At 43.3% G+C, this 24,567-nt stretch overlaps 2 protein-coding genes across 7 annotated transcripts in view; one reads left to right on the top strand and one right to left on the bottom strand.

The window, feature by feature from the left end:
* Window positions 1–9,143, top strand: part of ROCK2 (Rho associated coiled-coil containing protein kinase 2) — a 137,982-nt gene extending 128,839 nt beyond the window's left edge. For 3 of the 6 annotated variants that reach the window (XM_088841190.1, XM_055400435.2, XM_055400434.2), the window contains 2 exons: window positions 3,705–3,806; window positions 5,051–9,143. In XM_088841190.1, the coding sequence (XP_088697316.1) occupies window positions 3,705–3,792 (88 nt within the window). In that variant the 3' untranslated portion in view covers window positions 3,793–3,806; window positions 5,051–9,143. Of the gene's footprint in view, window positions 1–3,704; window positions 3,807–5,050 lie in introns of those variants that run through there. The other 3 variants (XM_088841189.1, XM_088841187.1, XM_088841188.1) reach the window with 2 other exon arrangements.
* A 125-nt stretch (window positions 9,144–9,268) lies between these two features.
* SLC66A3 (solute carrier family 66 member 3) lies at window positions 9,269–22,425 on the bottom strand. Its single transcript, XM_055400441.2, has 7 exons — window positions 22,167–22,425; window positions 19,171–19,253; window positions 19,010–19,079; window positions 14,720–14,777; window positions 12,804–12,924; window positions 12,000–12,041; window positions 9,269–10,340 (listed from the first exon to the last, which is right to left on the bottom strand). The coding sequence occupies exons 1-7, from the start codon at window positions 22,304–22,306 to the stop codon at window positions 10,249–10,251; spliced, it is 606 nt and encodes a 201-aa protein (XP_055256416.1). The 5' UTR covers window positions 22,307–22,425; the 3' UTR covers window positions 9,269–10,248.
* Between the last annotated feature and the right edge of the window lie 2,142 nt (window positions 22,426–24,567).

Below are 24,567 nucleotides of genomic sequence, written 5' to 3'. Positions count from 1 at the left end.
AATATTCATCTAATCTTTTTTTTAATTTTACCTTTGTTAACAATTGCATCATTGCATTTTTTCCTTTGGCTTCTGTCATGGTCTTGTTCTGAGTCTCCTTTTACATCTCTTGCAGCGCTTCCTTTTCTGTAATTCTGAAGTGCTTGAAGTAATGTGTGTTAGCTACTATTATTATATACAATAACATTTCTGAGAGCATATTATACTAGGCTCTCTTCTGAGAATTTTAACTGTACTAATTTATTCATGCTCGTAACCACCCTGTGATTTAGCAGTTCTATTTTACAGATGAGGAGACTAAGACACCGAAATGTTGTGTGCCCAGTGTCACATAGCTCACAAGCAGCAAGGTCATGAGTTTAGATCTAGATAAGCTAGTTCCAGATCCTGCGTCCTCAGCTGTTTCACACTTCTCTGCCTCATGGTGATTCAAGGAGACTTGAATTAATTGGCAGTTTATAAAACATAATGTGTAGAATGCTATTCTAGAAGAAAGTTATTTTTCTTTAATTTGAATTAAAATACTGTGCTAGAAAAGTAAGAAATTTGTGACTAAAATGCTGACTTTTGATGAAGACAGTTTGGAGAGATCCTCCTTTGTTCCAGTGCAAGACACAAAATGTTAATCCCTGCTGAGGGCTTTTCTCTTTAATTTTCTATAAGGATTTTTTTTTTAAGCCATGCATAAAAGTATAAAGCAGAAATGCAACAAATACTTATTTTAAAAAATAAAGCATTACCAGTACAGTTAAAACTTAAGGGTAGGGGGAGCTAGTATTTTATCATGATTTCATCTTTATTCTTTTTCAGTTTTAAATATTAAATAGACTAATTGGGTAAAGATAATAAAGTTATATACAACTCGACATATCAAAAATAAATTCATAAATGAAGTAGAAGAAAATAGGGGAATAAGTATCTGATCTTGGATTCAAGAGGAACTTCCTAAGAATAAAAGCAAAGAAAGAAAGTAAAAGATTGACTAACCAAAAATTAAAGCCTTGTAGATTTAAAAAATGCCACACATTTTATAACACACATGAGAAAGATGGGTTAGAGTCTATGCATGGAGTTCTCATGTCAGTCATTTAGAAAAAGGAGATTGACTTTTCCCAATAGAAAAATTAGGAACATACAAGTATTACCATAAATATGGAAAAGTTATCAACCTGATTATTAAGCAAGGAAATTAAAATTAAAACTATATTGTAAAACTGTTCTCACCTGCCAAAATGATAATGGTTAAGAAACTTAGTATTGGTAAGATGTAAAGAGATGGACCCACTTACACGCTGCCAGTAGAACTCAGAACTCAGCGCACCTCCTTCTGCAGCAGTCTTTGGCGATGAGTTTCATAGGCCTGAGTGTATAGCCATTGATCAGTTAACATGTTGTTTATTATGGAGGTATGAACAAGAGTTTTGGGAGAACAAAGGAAATCATGGAGAATTCTGCCATTAAAGCATCAAGAAAAGTCTCAGAAAAATGGAGGATTAGTAATTTCCCAGGCAAAGAAATAAGAGAAAAGAAAGTTTTAGGCAAAATATTATATGCAGAGGCACTGGTTGTCAGGGTTACATGTGTGTTTGCAATGTTGTATGGGGTAACGGTGGGGAGAGGGTCAGAATAGGAAGGGGAAGAAGGTGACACTGGAGAGAAAGCTCTTGGCCAGCTTGAAAAGGACTGAGTTCATCACTGTGCTAGAGGGGTCTTGATTTTGTTCTAATAGGAGGCTTTCAACAAGAGATTAGTATGTTTTGACTTAATGAGATCCTGAACTAAAATACTGAGAGTAAAAATGGAGAGAAGAAATCAAGTTAAAGACAGACTTTTTAAGTTGAAATGACAGGAATTAGATGACTGACTGGGAGCGGTTGAGGCAGAGGTTTTAAGGGAAGTCTCATCATGAATTCCCTGGGCTTTCCTGGTGGCTTAGCTGGTAAAGAATCCGCCTGCAATGCTGGAGACCTGGGTTTGATCCCTGGGTTGGGAAGATCCCCTGGAGAAGGGAAAGGCTACCCACTCCAGTATTCTGGCCTGGAGAATTGCATGGACTGTGTAGTCCATGGGGTCGCAAAGAGTCAGACATGATTGAACGACTTTTGGTTTCACTCATCATGCATTACACTGATAGCCTAGTGATGAGACTTTTAAAATCTGAAGATTGTGACCTGGGCACACACTTCACACATTCTTCAGAGGTTTTGGAAGGATATGAGATGCATATTTTTCATGAAAGTATACTAAAACAGGGGTCTTGGATATGCTGGAAGAACTGATCTCAGTCTCCCAAGTAGTAGAGGTGAAACCATACCTATACATATAAGGCTAAATAAATGAGTGTATACTCGGCTGTGCTATGTTTTAAGGGAATAAATAATTATATCTGAGTTTGTGTGCTTATATTTTATATTTAGTGCATATTGAAGTAGAGTAATTTGAGTTGATTTCTTTACTTTTAAATTAGGGTAATAATCATCCATCAACCTACCCTGTCAGTGATTCTTAAAGTCAACCAGCTGTATCAGAATTCATCTCAAAATTCATCTTAAAAATGCAGATACTTCCCCACCCACCTTACCCCCAATTTAATTATATCAGAATCTCTTGAGATGAATCCTGGGAATGTGCATTATTCATGCTAAGTCACTTCAGTCGTGTCCGACTCTGTGCGACCCCATAGACGGCAGCCCACCAGGCTCCCCAGTCCCTGGGATTCTCCAGGAAAGAACACTAGAGTGGGTTGCCATTTCCTTCTCCAGTGCATGAAAGGGAAAAGTGAAAGTAAATTCGCTCAGTTGTGTTCAACTCTTAGCGACCCCATGGATTGCAGCCTACCAGGCTCCTCCATCCATGGGATTTTCCAGGCAGGAGTACTGGAGTGGGGTGCCATTGCCTTCTCCATTATTCATAGCATTGGGTAAATCATATACACTCAAGTTTAAGAACCAATTGCATAGTGACCATAGACGAGTTTTGGGGACCAGGTGTGTTCCTTGGCACAAATGTATTCATGGGTGTCACAGTTATAAACAATGAGAAAGTTACTTCTGTTTTTAAAAATAAAAATGATTGCAATATTAGGTGATTGGGTTGAATTGGAAAGGAAAGATTACATATATCCCTGTTCTAAGTCTTAATTTATTTGGCCAAGATAAGTTGCTAATGCTGCTTATCTACCTTTGGTTTTTCCCTTATCTGTAGTTTTATGGAAGGCTTAACCTTTGGTGACCCATTGAACAAGTAGGGTCCTGCTGGGATTGAGAAAGCTACATTCTTAGAATTAATCGTCTTTCATACTAGGGTTTATGGTACAACTCTGGGAAAATGTGAGCTGACAATCTGGGCACTTCTGTGAAGGGAACATTAACACATGTTGAGCTTTCATAATTCTTAAATGGGGCGTCAGGGTGGCTACATTTTTATGTCGGCCCAGTAGAAAGAAGATTGTGTCTTACGCCTGAAATCTGTGTCCTCTGTTCTGTGATGGTTTGGAAGGCATACCTAGTCAACATGATTATGTGCATTTGCATATAAAGAGAAAGACTTCTCTGAGTGCTTCCATCTCAATTTTAATCATGTTGTTATCAGTGAAGGGAAAGTTAAAATGTTTACAGCATAACTTCTGATTTTTCGATCATAGGATATTAAGCTGTTGTTTCTAAAGAGTGTTAGAGTATAAACTTGTAAACCTCCTATTGCAGATTGCTTGATTTGGCATTTAAAGATTGGGATTGGTCATTTGATGATGTTGATGGTGGTGATGATGATGACGATGTTTTTGATTTCTGAAGAAGTTAAATGGGGTAAATCAAAAAATGAGAAATGAGTTGTTTTAGTTTTTCCAAGTAGTGCATGTGATTTGCACTTTGGGTTTTCATTCTTTTTTTTACCAGTTTGAAATTTTATTGAGTTGTTTTTGATAGTATATGTTTGAAAAGTAGCCTTCAGACAAGTTTCTAACTGAAATTTCCATGTTAAGTATGAAAGCAAAATGCTATGTTCAGATTCCTCATTGGCTATATATTTTCAATACAGTTGGAATTGTAATTTTTTATCTTAGGAATGAAACATGTAGAAATAACAAATGGAGCTAATTCTGATACTTTCTGTTCATTCCAAAGAAGTTATATGCAGAGAAGTAAAATTTAGTGTTTTCAAGTTCTTACAGCTGTATTAGTTTGTGAACATAGCATGGGATTCCTTCCCCCTCCATCCCTCTCTTCTTCCCCCCTCTTTCCCTCTTTCTAACTTGCAAGAATTGAAACCATAAAAACTTTGATAAATGCTGTGAACTAGCTGTTTCTGATTTTGCCTTTTTTGTGTGATATGAAATGTTTACTTTTTGAAAATTTAATGTTACTTTTGCTGAAGAATGCTAATGGTATGCTGTGAAAGCTCTTGTGCTTTTAGAAAATGTCATTTGGTTAATAGAGGCTAACAGATTTGAATGAAAACTGAACCTCGTGAGTTAAACCTTTTATATGGAATGAATATAAAAGAATGTCTATCTTAACCTAAGTAACATGTTGCAAAGTACATACTTAAATCACACATTATTTGGATCTGTTTAAAACCAGGATTTACAGAGTATTTTTTACATATATTTACTACAGCAGTGTGTTTGTTCCCATTTCATAGATTTTTAAAATGTGGCATAGGGTGAAACAACCAAGTAGAGCCTGGTCCTTTAGTCCACTCTGCTTTCACCCACACAAGGAAGTTAACAGTTAAACCTCAAATCAAACAGGTTCACTTGAGTTATTCATTGACATACCATCTCACTCTAATAGCCAGTTAACCATATTAAAACTTGTGTGTCATGTTTGTGGCCAATATGAGAAAATATGAGGAAGAATATAACTGCATGTACCTTGAAGTAAGAAAAGTAAGACAGTAAATATGCTATATGCATGATTTAGGTGTTAAAAGTATAGTAGTTGGAAGACTGTAGAGTTTGATGTAAGTGGAATGCCTTTTCAAAGAACTGATCACAATCTCTTAAATTATTTCACTGTATCAACTGACTTTATTTCCCTTTTCTCTCCAGCTAACTGCCTTCTGTGAATGCAGTCATTATTCAAGGTGATCATATTCTTCCGGTTGAAACAAGACTGAAATATGATGGCCCAAAATTTATTAAAAAGTTATATTTTCCTGAGAGACTAATACACATATATATTCCCTCTATTCCTGCAATATAAATTCTAAATCTTGGATAGGTTTTCAGGGCTCCTTTGGAGCAACAAGTTGAACCAACAATGATTGGTTAATAGAATAAGAATATCATGTGCAACTCTTCCAGACTTGTTCCATAAAGCTCTCTAGCATCACTCACACTACATTGCATAAAGGATTTAGAAGAGTTACAGAAATCATCTTCTCAGCTTCAACAGAGAGATTTCACCAGCACATTTGCCAGAAGAATCTGGGAATGGATTCCACTACAGTGATAGAGACTGCGTCTTTAAGAAGTGACCATTGTATTGTGTGTGTCACACACACACACATACATACACACACACACACACATATAGTACTGTAATACTGCAAGAGGGTTTTTTAATTTCCCACTTTATTTTTTTATAAACATTAATCAGATATCATTACTTACTACAGTTGCAACTATGCACTTGTATAAAGCCATAATGTTGGAGTTTATATCACTCATTGTGTGTACCTGCTGGAAGCTGCATGTTCATGTTTAAGCAATTATTGTAACAAGAAGTTTGAAGTTAATTATATCAGTTTGTTAATGCTTCGTAATAGGCAACTTTACCCATTTTCAATTCCTTAATTTAATTTTTTTTCAAGATATCCACCCTTTCCTGTATTTAAAACAAAAAAAAGTATTTACCTGCTCTTAGGATGCAAATTTGCTTTGCAGAAGAAAATTAGTGCACTATTTTTACACATAGTAGTTATCATTGTTGGCCTATTTTGATTGTATAACAGAATTTTGTTTAAGTATTGGTGATAGAAACAGTAATGGGTAGTATTGGAACTAATATATCTTTTATGTATATCTATTACTCATCCGACCCCTTTTACAGACCTCAGTATTAGTGTGTGACTATGAAACATTTTCTTTGCTTTTAATTTGCTGGCTACCCTAGGTGTGTTTTTATTTCTGATAAAGACATTTGTGACTTTTTACATTTTCACACTCAAGATTCAAAAAATTATCTCAAATACAAAGTAAACTAAGACATACTGTAGATATATTTTAAGTATTTAAGTGTGATCCCATAAACACATGACTGTGTATGGAAGCATTTCATTATTGTGGCTGGAAAGCAGTGGCCTCAAAGGCACTTAATTTTTATTTTTTTAAATGCTATTCAAGTTACATACAGTTTATGCAGGACTATTCCTGCTTTATTTCTCATTATCCCAGAAAAGTATATGTTTTGTACTGCTACAGTATACGTCAGTAATAAGAATCACGTAAAGAAAAATTCTGTGGTCTTCTACCAGCCTTTCTGTGTATATACATGTACAGAGTTTGGCATGATACTGAGATACATCATCCAATATTTCTATGAAGGAAGTAGACATTTTTCATTGATTCCTTCTGGGGTCAGTGTTGAGGTGTTTAAAGAGTTAGATCCCCAATTATAGATACTATTGTGGAAACTGAAGAGTGGCCTTTGGCTGCTGATGTACTGAAACTGAATCTTGTTATTACATTATCCAGGCTGCACTCTTCCATGCTGTCTGTGCTAAAACTAGATATGCATGCCATTTTCCTTGCAGGTATGTTCTGGTTCAGGGGCACAGCTCTTTTTTTTTAAGTAAGATTAAAAAATGAAAAATATATAAAATTTATATAGAATAAATATTTCCATTCATTAGACTTGTTAAAAGGAGACTGAATTAATATTTTATATAGAGATTTTGTTACACTATGGGAGGTTCTATCATATTATTCTGAATTGGAGAGTATATATATATATTTTTAATAAACTTTATTAAGGTGAAATAATTTGAAGTTTACACGAGTAATTGAAATATTTGAGTAAAAATGGCAAAAGTTTAAATTTTGAATGCTGTATATATATTAGAGAATATGGAGAATCATGGTGTGATGCAACTATACAAGGAAAATTAATGTGAAGTTTTTTGGGGGGCAGAGAGATCCTAAGTGGCAAAAAAAAAAGTTGCTCCATGAAGATTCTTCACATTATATGGTTTGACATAAGGATTTATAAGGTCATTTGTCCAGCCAATGGAAATGTGCTTAATAAAAAATTCTGACCTTGGGTAAGAATTTGCTTTATACCCTGTTGCTGGTTTCATGTACATACATGAGTGCATGCCCCCATCCAAATGTTTTCTTCCCAACACTCATTAAATATGACATTGACTTGGTCTAACAACCTGCTTTTGTGCCAGCTTCTTTTTCTTGAGGCTCCAAAACCTCCAAGATAAAGTTAAGACCAAAAGTTGCTTGTTTCCTCACACCTGATTTCTCCTAGTGCCACAAATACCTCCTTTTGAGAACTAAGAAGTAGTGAATACTGAGATTTTCTTAGTTGGGTTGTTTTTTGTTTTTGTTTTTTTTTTACTTTTGTGGGAATACTGAGGCAAAGCAGAAGGAAAACTGGTGCCAGGGTTACTGCTGAGGATGACTGTCTAGTGCATGTTGAAAAGTATTAATTAAAAAAAAAATGCTATCTAGAAGCAAACTTTAAAAAAAAACAAACACCTAAGTTTAAAATGCTCTGGAGCTAACTAAAGGATAAGTATACCAATAAATCTAAAATAAAGGTGAGTGTTTTTAACATTAACCTGTGCTAGAGTTACACCATTCTGGCTGTGATGGCTCTCCTTTATCTCAGTTTATCTGTAGATCCTCAAGAAAAAATACTCTAGGTTGCCAAACCACAATTTGAGAAGTTATGCTGCTGCTGTTAATCTATTACAGGATTTGGGTGGTAAAATAGAGAAACTGGACACTATCTTACCTTATGGAAACATGCTTTAAATAACATGTTTTAAAAATCCAATGAGAGCAAGTCACTTCTGAGTTTCTTGATCTCTGTTGACACTGCTACTGACTCACCTCTCCTCCCCTGGAATAAGATGTCAGTTTCCCTATGTTGTGAAGATACCATAGTTGGTTTGTAAAGCACTTTGAAGAATAAGCACTGTATGACAGTGCTAGATACTATGTTTGGGGGGTTCTCTCCTTGATTCCCTTCCCCATAATAATGAGTTTTGTTTGGGGTTGTAATAAGTTATGAATTGCATGGTTAGATAATCATAAATATTTGATCAGCTGTCCCCTTGAACAAAAATCGTGGCACCCTCCCGTTTTTTAAAAATTTTGTTGCATCTTTGTAGTAATGTAATTGTATTTTATGCCTGCTTTTTATATTAAAAATTAAATAAAAGAAATTAAGACATAAGCATTTTCCTACTTTTCCTGTGAAATACTCTTGCAACCTTCTAAAATTTACCCCCCAAAATTATGTTCCCTAAAAGATGGGTATAGCAAAGAAATCTTAATTGAGGTTACACACTTGGGCATCTTCAGCCCTATCGCTTAATCCATGGAGAAATACAAAATCAAATTTCAACTAGGAGTTTGTGTCTAATTTAACATTTAACATTAAAGGAACATGCAAACTTCAGAATCTCATTTGAGTGTCAAAGATAAGGAAAAGAAGCAGTCTGTTTTGGTAGAATAGTGTGTTGACAAACGGTTTTCTAGAAAGAACTTTTTGGTAAAATCAGTGGGGTCTTTTCTAGGATACTTGCTGGCTATCTGATCTGGGACAGGTATGGGCTTCAGTATTTTCATCTGTAAAATGGAGACTGTTTACTTACAGGATTGTTGTGGGATTAATGATGTGTACAGAATATCTGGGGTGGCTCTAATGTATGTTCCTTTCCCTTCCAAAGGGGAAAAATGGAGAACTCTCTACCTACGATACTATATTTTCTCTAAGGAGTTGCTTTAAGCATTGATAAAGTATATCTAAATAAAATATTTGTTGGACTAAAAAATCACACAGTTTATACTACTAGTCAGATGATAATTGCATATGAGAAAAGATTTACTTGGACTTTTTTAAAAATGATAACTATGATTTTTAAAACTACAGAATGAATGACTTGTTTTTTTTATTTTTAGATGCCATGTTTCTCTTTCTATTGGTCCCAAGCAGTATTTCTAAAAGGATTAGTCAGTTTATATTTTTAAAACTGCACTTTACCTAACTTAAAGCTAATCACATTAAAACAATTGAGTTTTAAGACTCAGAAGAGTTCAAAATAAGTTTATTTTACACAGGAAACATTTTCTAATAAACATCATTTACTTACTGCATATAATAGAATAATGCTACTCTATTAGTTTTTAAATGTTAGGTTTTATAAGCGTTTACAGGAAAATACAGTGGATAATCTTAACAGCATGTTTAGAATATGATACCATAATGAGAATTAAATCCATGAGAGCTTGGCAGAACCCAGCAATACCGTTTGCTGCATATATTTTCAGTAGGCAAACCCTGGTTGAGGTTGGCTGTATTTTGTACCAAATTCCAGTAACAGTTAATTGTGCAGGTGTAATCCTTTTAAAATTGGCAGCATTGTGCTTGAATCTGGAAGTATATTGGGATTGCCTCTTCATAAGTAGAGATTGCTGGTATCTTTTGTTACGAAATGCTTAAAGGTACAGTATGAAGTTAAAGAGCTACTTTGGTATATGCATTCAAACCAGTTACATTTTTGCTTGCCTTGATATCTTTGCTATAGCCAAGGAGGTATTTTATGATAATATGATACAGTAAGGCCATCCTATTACATCTGTATTACAATTAAACATTCATCCCAGGAAGTGAATCCTGGTAATTTGTTAAAATTTCCAAAATCCCACTCCATTCATGTGCATTTGTGTTTTGGAGAGGATGTATTTCTTAAAAGATTTTAAAAGTTGATTAGTAGATGTAATTAGTTCCCAGAATACGGGTCAAAGCTACCTCCTCAGAATGGGCTTTTTGGAAGACTTCCATCCATCACCAGCCTTCTCAGAAGTGCAGATATCTAAGTCCTACCTTAACCTAATAAAGTAGGGGCGGAAGATTTTTAAAAATCAACGTTTTTAAACAAGTGTTTAACTGGGCTTTTTCAAGTCTAAAGTATCTTTGGCACGGTTGACTAAACCTGTGATTTAGCAGTGAGCTTTTTTTTCCTTTGGTTCAGTTATTCAGAATCCACTTTGTGTATAGGAATAATCCATCATTCAGACTTTATATCGGTCTTCCGGTAGTGAAGTATTGTAGCAGTTACCCATATGTTTAAGGCCAGCATGATCACAAAACGTATAAGAACTGAAATCAGTCAAAAAAGAAAAGTGTGTATTAAAAAATACTGTTTTCACATAAAATCACCACCTTCTCTAAGTAGATGCCTAAATAGGCTTAACGCCCCCTACCCCCCACCCAGAAGGAAACAGAACTGTGGATCATGTGAACGTTAGTGCAACTGTGGTTCCAAATATTTCTGGGGAAAAAATGGTCTTATCATTAACTACCTTTGGCCACTTGGCCTGACTTTGTGAATAATTTCATCTTAAATGCTTAATTTGGAGGAATCTGACTCTGGTTGGTAAATGCTACAACTTTTTTAAAAATGTTATCATTTTTTAAGTCTTAAGGGTGGTGGTACCTTAGAAAACTCCATGTTAATTAAGCAAAAAGTGGTACGCTGCAATCAGTTAAGATAATTCTGAAAAACATCAAGGTATGATTTACATTAACCATGAAAATGCCCCTTTTTGTTAAAAAGGAAAAAATAATCTCAATGACTTGATTAACACTCCTGATAAATAAGGTTTATGAGACTTAATGTGTCTTTGGGGTTGTAAAACACTTTTAGGATAGCTGAACTGTTTCTAAGAGATTATTCTCAGATATACTGGTCACTTTCATGAACAACTGTCACCTCAGATATAAAACAAATCACAATTAGAAGATTCTCGACCTTTTAAAATTAATTTTTAATGTGAAATTTGTTTTGTTGTTCAATTATGATTTGACTCCTTTGCAAGCAGAGAATTCATGTCCTATAGGGAAGCCTCAGATTTCTCCCTTCTCCACTTGACTCAGGGATACGCTCTGGCCAGACACTTTCAACCCTCCTCTCAGAGCTAATGTAAAGTACTTGAGCCAAAGATAAAACCCTGGGATGGGACGAGCAAATGCATCCTGCGGCTTTGTGGCACTATGTTTCAGATAATAATGAACTTATTTAAAAGGTCTACACACCAAGGACACATTTCTAGTCTTCATAGAATTAGTCACCCCTACCTATTTTAATCATTTTCCAAACATTTATATGAGTGAAAGCTCAGCCTAAGGAATGAACGACATTCTCTTTAAGTTAACCCAAGCTTGTTTTCTCCTCCATCACGGTAACCCTTTAAAAATAACAGAACAAGGACATGGAGTAAAATGATTGTGTCACTCCCCATCCTGCTGCCTGTGGGCAGTTCTCGGAGGCTCCCTGCCACCGCCTTCACTCTCAATTAGACTCAACCCGGGGCTCTCCTGCCAGCCCTGCTGGTCTTCCTCCTTGCTCACGACCTCCATGCGTGCTGCTCCTTGTAACAGTCCCTTCCCTCCTCATCCCTCTCCCCTTCAAATTAACCTTCCCAGCTCCCTCCAGCTATGTCAGGCTTCCTTGTTAGGTGCTCATCCTGTCCTCTTTCGAAACACTTCACAATATTTTTCAAAAATTGTGTGATGACCTCACTCTTCATTTATACTGCTGGAGTGGAAGCTTTATGAAGATAGGAATCGACTATCTTGTGCATATTCTATCCCAGACACGGCAAGAGGGTGCTTAACACTATGTGGAGACTGAAGAGGACCTGCAGTATATTTACTGCAGCTAGCCTCCAGTAAGGCTAAACTGGCCCTGTTAAACCCCAAGATAATTTACATGTATAAAGTTCAAAGAGGACGTGGGCAGAAAAATACTTTGCTTACGTGTAAGATCATTGGTGGTCATTAAAGTTGTCATTATTCTTGCTGTAAAAGAAAAATTTCAGCAATATCAACTTCTCAGAATTTCAGTACTTAAGCAAATATCTTTCCATTTTAAATACAGGAATACACGCTAACTGTTCTTGAAAGATCTGAGTAGAAGAGAACCCTGGATGGAGAAGCTGGTAGTATAAGATTTTAGAAGAAACATGAAAAAGTATAATTCAAATATCGACATTAGTAAATCTAGTGAATGTAATAGCTCTGGATTTTTTAAAAATGTTCCTACCTAAATAGAGTACATATTCATTTTAGGTAGTTCCTGTAAGAATCCAAATGAACAATGGAAATTCTAAAGTTGAGACCAAACACACTATGGCTCCAGGAAAACTCCACTGCTGCAAATTATGTTCATTCACAAAAGTCAATGTATGATTCTCATCTCAATTTATTACATCATAAACATATGTTTAAAACAAGTTAGTGGATTTAATATAATCAACTTCTTGATGCTTTGCAAACAACAAGATTGGACTGTTAATATTAGGTCATACTTTTAGAGAAAAGTGTCCTTTTACATTTTTTTTAGCAACTGGAATACAGATCTTGTGGAAAATGGAGAGTGGTGTGCACGAAATCAGTCTTATAAATAAGGATACACTAGAGATGCAAGAGTTAACATGCAAAGGATTTAAGCTCAAAGGATTATGACCCTTGGACATCAAGTTAGCACACCCATCTAGGTAGACACCCCCCCCACACACACACCAACAGGGGACACCCCATCAATTAGAGCTGTGCTCTTACCTGCACAAGTATAAGAAGCGAGGCTCCACGTCAGAGCGCTCACGGCTCCTGAGTCTCTGCTCTTCCACAGGTACTGGAGCTGTGCAAACTTACTGGCTGCACTGATGAAAGTGCATAAATTCTGTTTGAAGATAAAACAGGAGAAAGGAGTACCTTAGTTTCAAATGCAGAAGAGCACCAGATACTGAAAGCCCCTTTGCAGGAAGAAGGGGGTTATGCTTTTCAGGATTCCCCAACCAGGGATTGAACCACCGGAGTCCTAGCCACTGGACCACCAGAGAATTCCCTGAAAGCACTTTCGAAACCAAACTTTCATGTCAAGTAATAACCAACTTGCACAAGGACAAAAGCCAAGTTTCATGATAAAAGAATGGAGGCAGCAGCAGCAAGCTTAGGTCTAACCCACCAACCCCTTCAGGTGAGTAACCAATGTGCAGCAGAAGGCAGGACGTAACCGAGGGGAAAAATCTGCAACGGCCACAAAGGCTTATCTGTCCCCACCCACCAGTAGTAAATTCATGTATAGATACTGCAGCAGAGCATGGGGGCACTATACTGCTATGCGCTGAGATTTATAAACTCAAAGCAGCAAGCTGGGGTGCATCAGCTCTGAGTTTCCAGCTGTTCTGATGAGCCATGTGGTGAGACTCCAGCCCTGTGCTCCCTGACCTCTGCTCCCCAATGAGGTTAAGAGTACAGCACCCTCCACCCTGAGCCAGGCCCAGGCTGCCATGGTAACCCTACATATCTGCTCTCTGTAGGTCACAAGGCTGAGAGCCAAGTCTACTTTCCAATAAGATGCTGGAGGTAGAATGGGTCGAAATCCAGGAGTTCGGGTGTGGCCGGCAGTGACCACCAATTAGTTCTGCTCCTTTTCCCATGAGGTAGAAAAGTTCATGTCAACCACCATTTGATCTTTGGTCACAACCACCATTTGATCTTTGGTCAAATGCTTCCTGACCTGCTGCTGCTGCTGCTAAGTCACTTCAGTCATGTCCGACTCTGTGTGACCCTATAGACGGCAGCCCACCAGGCTCCCCCATCCCTGGGATTCTCCAGGCGAGAACACTGGAGTGGGTTGCCATTTCCTTCTCCAATGTGTGAAAGTGAAAAGTGAAAGTGAAGTCGCTCAGTCGTGTCTGACTCGTAGCGACCCCATGGACTGCAGCCTACCAGGCTGCTCCATCCATGGGATTTTCTAGGCAAGAGTACTGGAGTGGCTTGCCATTGCCTTCTCAGAATCCTATTCTTATAGCAGGGAATTTCTGGCCCTTAACCAAGGAAGGAAAAAGAATACAGCGCTTACCTTTTTCCAAGGAAGGAAAAAAAAAAAATGTATAGGGGGCAAAGTTAGAAAAATATTGAGCATGTCGCCAATACGTAATTACTAACCTGATAATATGGTGCTAGTGGCAAAGAACCCAGCTGCCAATGCAGGAAACAAAGAGACGTGGGTTCCATCCCTGGGTTGGGAGGAGGAAATGGCAACCCACTCTGGTATTCTTGCTTGGAGAATCCCCATGGACAGAGGAGCCTGACGGGCTATAGTGCCTTGGGTCACGAAGAGTCAGACACAACTGAAGCGACCTAGCACCCAACCTGAAATCCTTCACTCAAGCTCAGTTCTTCATTCAACTACTAACTCCACAATCTGGTTCTCAGGTGGGCTCCCCCCGCCAAATGAAGTAAAAATATTGTGCCATACAGTTAAGTGAGAATAATGTCTTTTTAATATTTGGATAGCACTGGGCTTTCATCCCAGCATGCTTTGGTACAGCTGCAAAGCACAGGGGTGCTTTCGGTACAGTGGGTTGAACGTCCGATCTATAAAACTGTTTGCAGGGCAGGTGTCATGAGGAAAAGAGGGAAGACAGACTGCTGTGAGCACGCGTTCTTCTCGGGGGCAGTTTACTCACCATGGCCAGATCTAGGATCCATTGCTGCAGGGTGAGGATGAACCAAGCAGACACACAGCTTCCCACGCGCTAAGGGACACAGCAGTGGCTTGTCTGGCAGCCCCACCACCCGCCCGTGCAAACAAACCGAGAACACAGAGGTTACACGTCTAAGCCCAGTGTGGAACTGGGAACAACTCTGCTAGAACTTGTCAGTTTGGAAAAGACAAAGATGGTCCAGGTGAACACTTGCCAAGGACTTCAAAAGCACAGAAGAAGAATTCTGGAAGAAAATTACCAAGAACCCTGTGTTCTCGGACCCATCCTAGGGCTGGGAACGTTCCAGATGATCTTAACTGCCCATTTCATTCTTGAATGAAAATGTAGACCTCTCCAACATAATGTCAACAGTTAACGCACCTTTGATCTAAGATGTAACACAATTTATTTTTTTTTTTTTAAAACATGAAATTGTGAGATCAGAAGCCTCCAGGGTCTAGCCATATCAGTTTGATTAAAAGCCAAAATAATCACAGTAGTCTAGAAAGTGAAAGTCGCTCAGTTATGTCTGATTCTTTGCGACCCCATGGACTATATATAGTCCATGAAATTCTCCAGGCCAGAATATTGGAGTGGGTAGCCTTTCCCTTCTCCAGGGGATCTTCCCAACCCAGGGATCGAACCCAGGTCTCCTGCATTGCAGGCAGATTCTTTACCAGCTGAGCCACCAGGGAAGCCCAAGAATACTGGAGTGGGTAGCCATTTCCTTCTCCAGCGGATCTTCCTGACCCAGGAATCAAACTGGGGTCTCTTGCATTGCAGGCAGATTCTTTACCAACTGAGCAATCAGGGAAGGATCCTCATTTGCTATCATCTCTCCCAGAATCATTCCATTCCAGACACAATGGTAAGGTATTCCCTGTACATTTTCAAGCGTACTTCATCTGAGCCCTCATATACTTACCTGTGTATCCTCTTCTTAGGAAACTTTTTCACCTGGTATCTTTATGGCTTGTTGGCTCACTTCAAGTGTTTACTCATATATTACCTTTTCAATCAATAGCTCCTTGTCCACCCTGTGTAAAACTGAGATACCTCCTGTTTATTACCTGTCAGTGCTTTATTTTCCTCTGTAACTCATACCATGCGACATTCAATATATTTAGCTTATAAAATATGGTTTTGTTTCCCACATAACTTTTGTGAGCAAAAAAAGACTGTGCATAGAACAAGACTGGCTCATAATGCATGTTCAAGGATTGACTAAAAAAACTAGTTAAACACTTAGGATGCCTGATAAAGGAGACATCTTCTGCAAAATTGTTGTCGCGTGAAACTGTTTACTGGTTTTCTCTTTCCGGCTAACTCCAGTGTAGAAATGACACAGTTGGGTAGAGCAATGCTAAGAGAAAGGAGAAATGATCCCTGATTCCATCAAGCTCAGTGATGCTGCAGGAAGACAGCCCGGCTAGAGAAGCAGAAACAAACACAGAAGGTGGAGGCCAGGCCAGGGTGGGGACGGCCAGGAGCCGCTGCCGTGACCACAGGCAAGTCATCTTCCTTCTCTCAGCCTTGGTTTGCTTATCTGCAAAATGGGACTTAATATTCCTTACCCCATTCATCTCCTCACTATTTTGTGGCATATTGTAGGGACTCAAGAGGCTGCCAGGATTACAATTAATAACATTATTTAAATAAAGGGCTTTGAAATAGACAATCCCTGTGCTCAGGTCAGTGGAACTAAATACGAGTGGATACCAGAAAAGGCAGCCTGAATCTAGGAGGAGGGAATTTCGTTTTTCAAACACTCTAATTTGAATTTTAAACTACTGTTGCCCAATTTTGTACCACGGCACCTCATTCCACGCATTCCAGATACACATTTTATAAAACTTGAGCAGCCGCAGCAGCAATTGAGATCCTAGAGATGATTTATTTGTAGGGTGGCCAGACAGAGCAAATTAAAATACAAGACATCCAGTTAAACTGGAATCTCAGATCAACAAGTGATTTTTTTTTTTTAGTATAAGCATGTCCTGCATAGTATCTCGGAGAAGGCAATGGCAAGCCACTCCAGTACTCTTGCCTAGAAAATCCCATGGACAGAGGAGCCTGGTGGGCTACAGTCCATGGGGTCGCTACTAGTCGGACAAGACTGAGCAACTTCACTTTCACTTTTCACTTTCACACGTTGGAGAAGGAAATGGCAACCCACTCCAGTGTTCTTGCCTGGAGAATCCCAGGGATGGCGGAGCCTAGTGGGCTGCCGTCCATGGGGTCACACAGAGTCGGACACGACTGAAGTGACTTAGCAGCAGTAGCAGCAGCATAGTATCTGGGACCTACCATTACTTATTTTAAAAATGCACTGTTAACATGGCCACCCTGCTTACTCCCACTCTGTAAGTCACAGCTGGAAGAAGGAGGTTATAAACATATTGCTGATACTCAGAATTGCCATTAGCGCCCACATTTTCTAATTTACACCTCACCATTTGCACAAAGCTGCTGCTTTTATTTAAAAAGTAAATCCCACCATGCTTTTCATCTTTAAAGTACTGTTTTCTAAAGCCTTTTTTAACCAGCTAAGGGTGACCTTGAAACATTGAAGGGCAGTGGAGTCATGTGATCCCTCTTTTTTTGCAGAGGAAAACCGAGTCTGGGGGCTTACAACTCGATCCAACAGCGGGGGGTTAGGACTCAGTCCGCACCCAGCTCCCCTCTGCAGACAGGCTTTTAGTACAAGAGCCACCATGCCCCGCCACCTGCTCAGCTCGCCCTGTACTCCTGGTATTGTCATTCTGGAAACAACCCTAAAAGGTAGGCATCACGTTGCCTCTTCATAGACGGAACAGCTGCAGCCCGGAGGGCGGGCTTTATGGTCAGGGCCCAAGGCCATCCAGGCAGCGGGCACACTGCGGGTTCCCATCACTCCACGCCCACCTCCTCACATGCTCTAGGCAGACGAGGCTTGGCCGTCCCACCCCTCTTTCCGCCGCCCTGAAGCTCAGATCATGTCACTGAGATGGCAGGACTGACTGCCACTCAAAAAGGCTCTCTCGGCCTCTTAAGGAGAGTGAAGTTCAACAAGAGAATAACGGGAGTTTTGACAAGTGGGATGAAGATGGAAGGCGGGCCCACATGCACAGAAAATGCTGAGTGACGTGAGGGGGACAGGTCTGTGTGGCGACTGGAGTCCATGGAGACCTGAGCCAGCCGTCAGGAGCCCAGACCTGCCCACTAATAAGCAGCAAGAAGTCAAGGTGGCCAGGTGTGTTAGGGGCACTGTGTAACAGACCAGACATGCCTATCATATGGGGATGTTTGGACACGTGGACAACGTGACTGTTAGCAGAGGCACTCCTGCGGCCCAGCCTTGAGGTCCTAAGCCTAGATCCCACCTTGTGGGTCAGGGCACCGTGGGGCACCGTGGTCTCAGAGGGGAGACCCCGGGCAGAGACATCTCGGGCATCACTGGGCTGTGGAGACACACTCGCCCACAAGGAATCTTACTTTGGGGATTGTTTTTTCTTAATTTAACCAAAAGAATAAATATCTGGTAAAGGATCCTGCTTTAATAGGGCTTCCATGGTAAAGAATACACCTGCCATATGGGTTACCTGGGTTCGATCCCTGGGTTGAGAAGATCCCTTGGAGAAGGGCATGGTAACCCACTCTAGCATTCTTGCCTGGAGAATCCCAAGGACAGAGGGGCCTGGCGGGCTCCAGTCCATGGGGTCGCAAAGAGTCGGACACGACTGAACGACGAAGCATAGCACAGCACAGAACCCAGCTTAATAACATCCTATTAGCAAAACCGGTGGATGTGAGAGTTGGACTATAAAGAAAGCTGAGTACCAAAGAATTGATGCTTTTGAACTGTGGTGTTGGAGAAGACTCCTGAGAGTCCCTTGGACTGCAAAGAGATCCAACCAGTCCATCCTAAAGGAGATCAGTCCTGAATATTCATTGAAAGGACTGATGCTGAAGCTGAAGCTTCAATACTTTGGCCACCCAATGTGAACAGCTGACTCATTTGAAAAGACCCTGATGCTGGGAAAATTGAAGGCAGGAGAAGGGGATGACAGAGGATGAGATGGTTGGATGGCATCACTGACTCAATGGACATGAGTTTGAGCAAACTCTGGGAGTTGGTGATGGACAGGGAGGCCTGGCATGCTGCAGTCCATGGAGTTGCAAAGAGTCAGACACCACCGAGCCACTGAACTGAACTGAACTGATTAGCAAAACAAAACACACCCTGCTGCCCCACATGGTCCCAGCTCTGATTCTCAGATACTGAAAGGATACGTGATGATGTATGGTGCTGCCCGTCTCACATCCCCGTTGAAATGGAAGACACACAACAGGAGGATGAGATCTGGAAAGGAAAGGCTCTGAGTAAGGGTAGGGGGAGGTGCTGAGGGCCGAGGCTGGGCAGGGGAATGGCGGGGGTGGGGGGTGTCAGTTACCTTGTGCGATGATGATGGGGTACTCCAGGTACGTCAGCAGCGGGTACTCGTAGTAACACTGGTACCGGAGGAAGACCAGGAACCTGGGGAGAGGGAGGACACTCCTGAGGTCAGACTCACCCGACTCCCACAGCAGGCAGGCCTGGCCCCCACGCAGGAGCCTAGGTTTGTGCGCAGAACCCGAGAACTGGAGCCAGGCATCAGCAAATGGTAAGGAGGGAGGTACAGAACAAGGACTTCCCTCGTAGCTCAGATGGTAAAGAATCTGCCTGCAATGCAGGAGACCCAGGTTCAATTCCTGGGTCAGGAAGATCCCCTGGAGGAGGAAATGGCAACCCACTCCAGTATCCTTGCCTGGAGAATCCCATGGACAGAGGAACCTGGCAGGCTATACAGTCCATGGGGTGGCAAAAGTTGGACATGACTGAGTGACTAAGCCATAAACCATCACAGAACAAGGAGGATGAAACATCAATCGAATTGTCTCCGCGACTTCTGGAGCTGGGGCACCAGGGTCTGCCAAGCCTCTTCGGATGGTCAGTTAGAGATAGATCTGACCGGGAGGAGGGAGAGACCCAGGCCTGCCTGTCTCTAAGGCTGAGCACTTCCGAGGCCCCAGGCAGCTGCCTCAGAAGGACGCACTCAAGAAGCCCAAGAGGCCAGAAAGGACCTCTGAGGGGGGCGCCATCCTAAGCGGGCGTCCCGGGCACTGGGCATATGAGGGCCCAGCAGCGGACTGGGCAGCCTGTGTTTTGAAGAGGAGGAACATCCTGAGATGATTCCAGCGGCCTCCAGATTGCTGTGGGGGGTTCGGGGTAGGGGGGCAAAACAGGAGGACTCGAGTTCCTTTAAGAAAATTCTAGTCCTGGAGAGGCTGCAGCTTGGAGGGGTGGGGGATAAAGACCCCAGGGTCCCTCCTCTCAGAAAAAGAGGCCTGAGCTTCCTGCCTTACCAGCTCACACCCTGGCCAGTTCAGCCCCTTTGGAATCTAAATGCCTCTGTCCTCATCCCCTCAGGTCTGTCTTCCCCCACCCAGGCTGTGAAGATGCCCACCCCCCCAGGCCCCGTGTCCCCCCACAGGGTGAATCAGAGCCTCCACACACCATGTGGACTTAATGGTTCACATCTCTTAAGCCAGGAAGGGGTGTGACCACAGCTCCACGCCCTCATCCGGGGCCACGCTGTGACACTGGCCAGCACTTAGCCCTCCGGCTACCTGCAGAGCCACCTTCCTGAGACCTTCCTGGACTCATCCCTCCAGCACGCTGAAGGTGGAGCCCCAAGGGGAGCACAGACTCCGGGACTTGGGTACTGAGCTCACAATTCCCGGCAGTTACTAACCTATGGGGCCTCGGCTTCCCTACCTGTAAAATGGGGACAAGAGCACACCTACCTCATTCCCTGTATCTGCACAGATGCTTTAAACTTAAGACCATGTCTTCAGCATTTTTCTCTGGCCTCACTGCCTCCAATCCAGTCTCTGAGCTTCTGTTTACAAGGCTCCCTCATGGAGGGCCTCCTTCTCCAGGTGGCTACCTCTTCTGGTCCCTGAGAGGATGCCCAGGGGTTTCCCTGCCCTGGAGCAGACCAGGGCATCCCCTGCCCTGAATGATGAACTTCTCAGTTCAGTTCAGTTGCTCAGTCCTGTCTGACTCTTTGCGACCCCATGGACTGCAGCATGCCAGGCCTCCCTGTCCATCACCAACTCCCGGAGCCTACTCAAACTCACGTCAATCAGGACGGTGATGCCATCCAACCATCTCATCCTCTGTCGTCCCCTTCTCCTCCCACCTTCAATCAAAGGGCATGGCAATCCACTCCAGTATTCTTGCCTAGAGAATTCCACTGACGGAGGAGCCTGGAGGGCTACAGTCCATGGGCTCACAAAGAGTCAGGCATGACTGAACTTCTCAGCAATTATCTATTCTCCCCAGAGAAATGGGGAGCATTGAGGGGCCCCCAAACCGATGGAGGTCACACACCCTAGGGTTGGCCCCTCTGATGGGGGTGTCCCTGGAGGGACCCCACAGGTCCCAGGGTGGCCCCTCACGCCATGCGCTCCAGAGGTCTCCTCTTTCTCCCACCCTCTCCTCTGCCTTTTTTTTGGCGGGAGAAACTGGTTCCCCCCACCCAGAAGTGCTTGCCCAGGACCCACCCTCAGACTTGCCCGGTGGTAACTGGAGTCCACCGGCTGGCGCGGGGCAGCTGGGAGGGCTGGGCCTCACGGGCGAGGGGCTAGACTGCTGGGTTCGGGACTTTCCCACCAAGTTTACAACTCTGCTTTCCGCCGTTCAGGTCTTTATGATTATTACTTTGCTTATTCAGAATCTTACTACTTTTTTTGTAAACTGAGGTGTAACTGATATATTAGTTTCAGGTGTACAGCATAATTCAGGATTTGTATATATTGTGAAATGATCACACCAAGTCTGGCTGTCATCCATCACGTTCAGATCTTTAAACGCTGAGTCAGGGCACCCACTCCTGACTTCTAAGGATAAGCCAGCTCTTGCAACAGTCTTCAACTGCCGACTGGAGTGCCAGCTGAAGTCCAACTCCAACTCAAATCCCCCTCTACCTCCAAAAAGCTCTACCTTCTCTGACACCCGTGCACCCCCTCCCCCCGAAAGGTGTAACTTTTAAAACCCAGAGGGTCCAACCCTTCATTTTATAAGTGAGGAAACCGAGACCCCAGATGGGGGAGGGTGGGTTTAGAGAGAATGCCCACGAGAGTCTTGAGGGGCCAGTGGCCTTGCTCAAAGCGGGATGACTGGTTTTGTCACTAAGCGGCGGAGTGACGATTTCTCTGTGTCGGTTTCCTTGTCTGTAAAATGGGCGTGCGCCCACTTTCGTTCCGGCGCAAGGCTGGGGGAGCAGCAAGTACGCAGAGGAAGTGAGCGGCCCGGGCAGGCGCTACTCCCCGCGGCCGGGGCTTTTGGTTTCGGTCCCCCGCGCACCTGCCTTCGCAGAGCTGGGGCGCTCCCGGGCTTACTCACCCCGCCAGCTCCAGCAGCAGGCTCGGGAGGCTGATGCCCCGCGAGCTGCGCGCCCCCAGCACGGCCGAGATCTGCGGCAGCTTGAGCGCCGCGCACACGAGCAGCGTGCTCCAGTTGCACAACCACAGCAGCGTCTCCATGGCGCCCGCTGAGCTGGGACTCGGGGGGTGCCGCCAGTCCGGCCGCCTGGCGAGGGGAGCGGCTCAGCTCTCTGCCGCCGGGTCCACCGGTCCGGTCCTTCCGCCTTTCCTGGTCCCCGCCCTCGGGGCCGCCCCGTCGAGGTCCGCCCATCCGCCTCCCCGCCCCCGATCTCCGCCCTCCGCCCCGCCTAGGGGCTCCGTCTCCCGCGCCTCAGTTCACTCCGGCCCGGGCTGGTCCCGACTCCTGCCCCGGTTCGCCCCAACCCTGGACCCGCTCCGCCGGGGGGGGGAGGCGGCGCTCGCCTCCCGGGTCCTACTGTCGGGGTGCGCTCCTCCGCCCTGCCCCTGGTCCGCGCCCCACATCGGCCCGCCGGCCGCTCCCCGGGTCCTGTCCCTCCGCCCCCGGGCCCGCCTCGTGCCCTTTGCGTGTTGTGCCCGCTGCTGATTCACTTCCCCGCGATGTGAACAACAGATTCCAGCAGTTCTGAGCCTCCAGGCGACGCCCCAGAAGAGGCCGCTTTCCCACGGGTCGGGGGTGGCGGGCAGAGCTTGAACCCCGGAGGGCGAACGGGCACCTCTCGCGGGGGCAGGGAGCATTTTGTTAAGAGTTTGTTACTTCTGAAACGTGTGTTTTGTTTTGTTGTTCTCACTAAGCATTTCAGAGATAGACTTTTAAAACAGCCCAGCTTAGTTTCTGCGCGTCCTCCGCAATTTACACGCGGAGAAAGGGCCCAGGTCCGGCCACCCTTTCCTCCTGCTGAGAGCGGAGGGCGCCCCATCCCGGAACAGCAGGAAGCCTCTTTCCTGGGGGCTTGGTCCTCTACCCTGAAGACTACCCTGAAGGCTTGAGTGAGATTTTTTTTTTTCTTCAGTTCAGTTCAGTTCAGTCGCTCAGTCGTGTCCGACTCTTTGCGACCCCATGAATCACAGCACACCTGGCCTCCCTGTCCATCACCAACTCCCGGAGTTCACTCAAACTCATGTCCATCGAGTCGGTGATGCCATCCAGCCATCTCGTCCTCTGTGGTCCCCTTTTTTTTCTTAAGTAGGTAAAAATAGATTTCTATTGACAAAAGAGGGAACTTAGACTGAGGGGTCGGGGCGGGGTGTGTGTGCATTTTCCAAGTTTTCAAAATGGTATAGGTACTGAGTCAAGATTAAAGAACAGGAAAAAAAGAAAAAGTCGCATAAATGCACTGCCAGAAACCACGGTAAAGAAAAAAACATTGGCTGCGGCTCCAGTTCTGCAAAGATCAAGCCGGTCAGCCCCTGCACTTGCCCACCTCCCGTGTGTCCTGAGGGGAATTCAAGAGGGAGACCAGGAAGCTTTCTGTACGGAGGTTTACTGGCCTTTAGCTAGTTAAGATGCATATCTAAGGAAAAATGAAAAGCCCTGAAAATCATCCCTTGGAGAGGAAATGGCAACCCACTCTAGTATTCTTGCCTGGAAAATTCCAAGGGCAGAGGAGCCTGGCGGGCTACAATCCATCGGGTTGGGTCGAAGAGTCAGAGGGAGCAGAGCTACTAAGGGAGCACACATATGGGGATTGCTGTGCTAGACTCTACTTCTGCATAGGTTTGATACATTCTGTATTAAAAGCAAGTTTAGAAACAGGAGGAATGGTTATGAGGTCCTGTGACGCTCACTTTAAGGTGAGGATTCAGAGCTCTAGAAAGGTGAGGGAACCTAGGTCCCTGGACTAGATTTAGTCCTGGTGTTATTTATCTGGGCTCTTGAACACTTTGCTCAACAGAAATCAATAAGAGGGCAGAGGAGACATTCACGCAAGGCTTTACTGGGTCTTGGGTTGAGCCTGAGTGGTGGCTTAGGTGATCTGCCCACCCCATTGGTATTGCTGTGGGCAGGGATCAGGCATGGTACCCTGCTTTTGCTCCCAGCACCTCAGAAGTGGCAGCTGAGTTTTGGCCTTGTTGTATCTAATTACTCATTCTTTGCCCCAGTTGCCCAAGTATGCAGTTATTTTTAGTTCCTTATGGTTTCTTTGTATTCTGTTGCTGGAAGAGACATTTGTCCTGGTGGAACCACTCAGGTAAAGAGTCCCAGGTCCCAGCCTGTCTCACTAGGACTAGATGTGCTTATTGCTCTTGAGATGTCATTGTCTCTGCCCTCTCAGTAGTGTGTGTGTGTGTGTGTGTGTGTGTGTTATGTTTGTCTACTTAGGCAACATTAACAAACTACCACACACTAGGGGGGTTAAACAACAAGAATTGATTTTTTCACACTTCTAGAGGCTGGAAGT

The sequence above is a fragment of the Moschus berezovskii genome, chromosome 11 (genome assembly GCF_049115385.1).
Source record: "Moschus berezovskii isolate FMDL1 chromosome 11, NW_MosBer_1.0, whole genome shotgun sequence".
Taxonomy (NCBI): Eukaryota; Metazoa; Chordata; class Mammalia; order Artiodactyla; family Moschidae; genus Moschus; species Moschus berezovskii.
The sequence above is the reverse complement of the archived record's forward strand: the minus strand, read 5'-3'. Positions and strand labels throughout refer to the sequence as shown.

Excerpts from the sequence above, each read along its gene's own strand:
- SLC66A3 (XM_055400441.2), bottom strand. The coding sequence starts at position 22,306 with ATGGAGACGCTGCTGTGGTTGTGCAACTGGAGCACGCTGCTCGTGTGC. Across the intron at positions 12,925-14,719 it reads GGATCCTAGATCTGGCCATG|AATTTATGCACTTTCATCAG; the intron begins GTGAGTAAACTG and ends ATCTTCAAACAG. Across the intron at positions 12,042-12,803 it reads CGCTTCTTATACTTGTGCAG|CAAGAATAATGACAACTTTA; the intron begins GTAAGAGCACAG and ends TTTCTTTTACAG.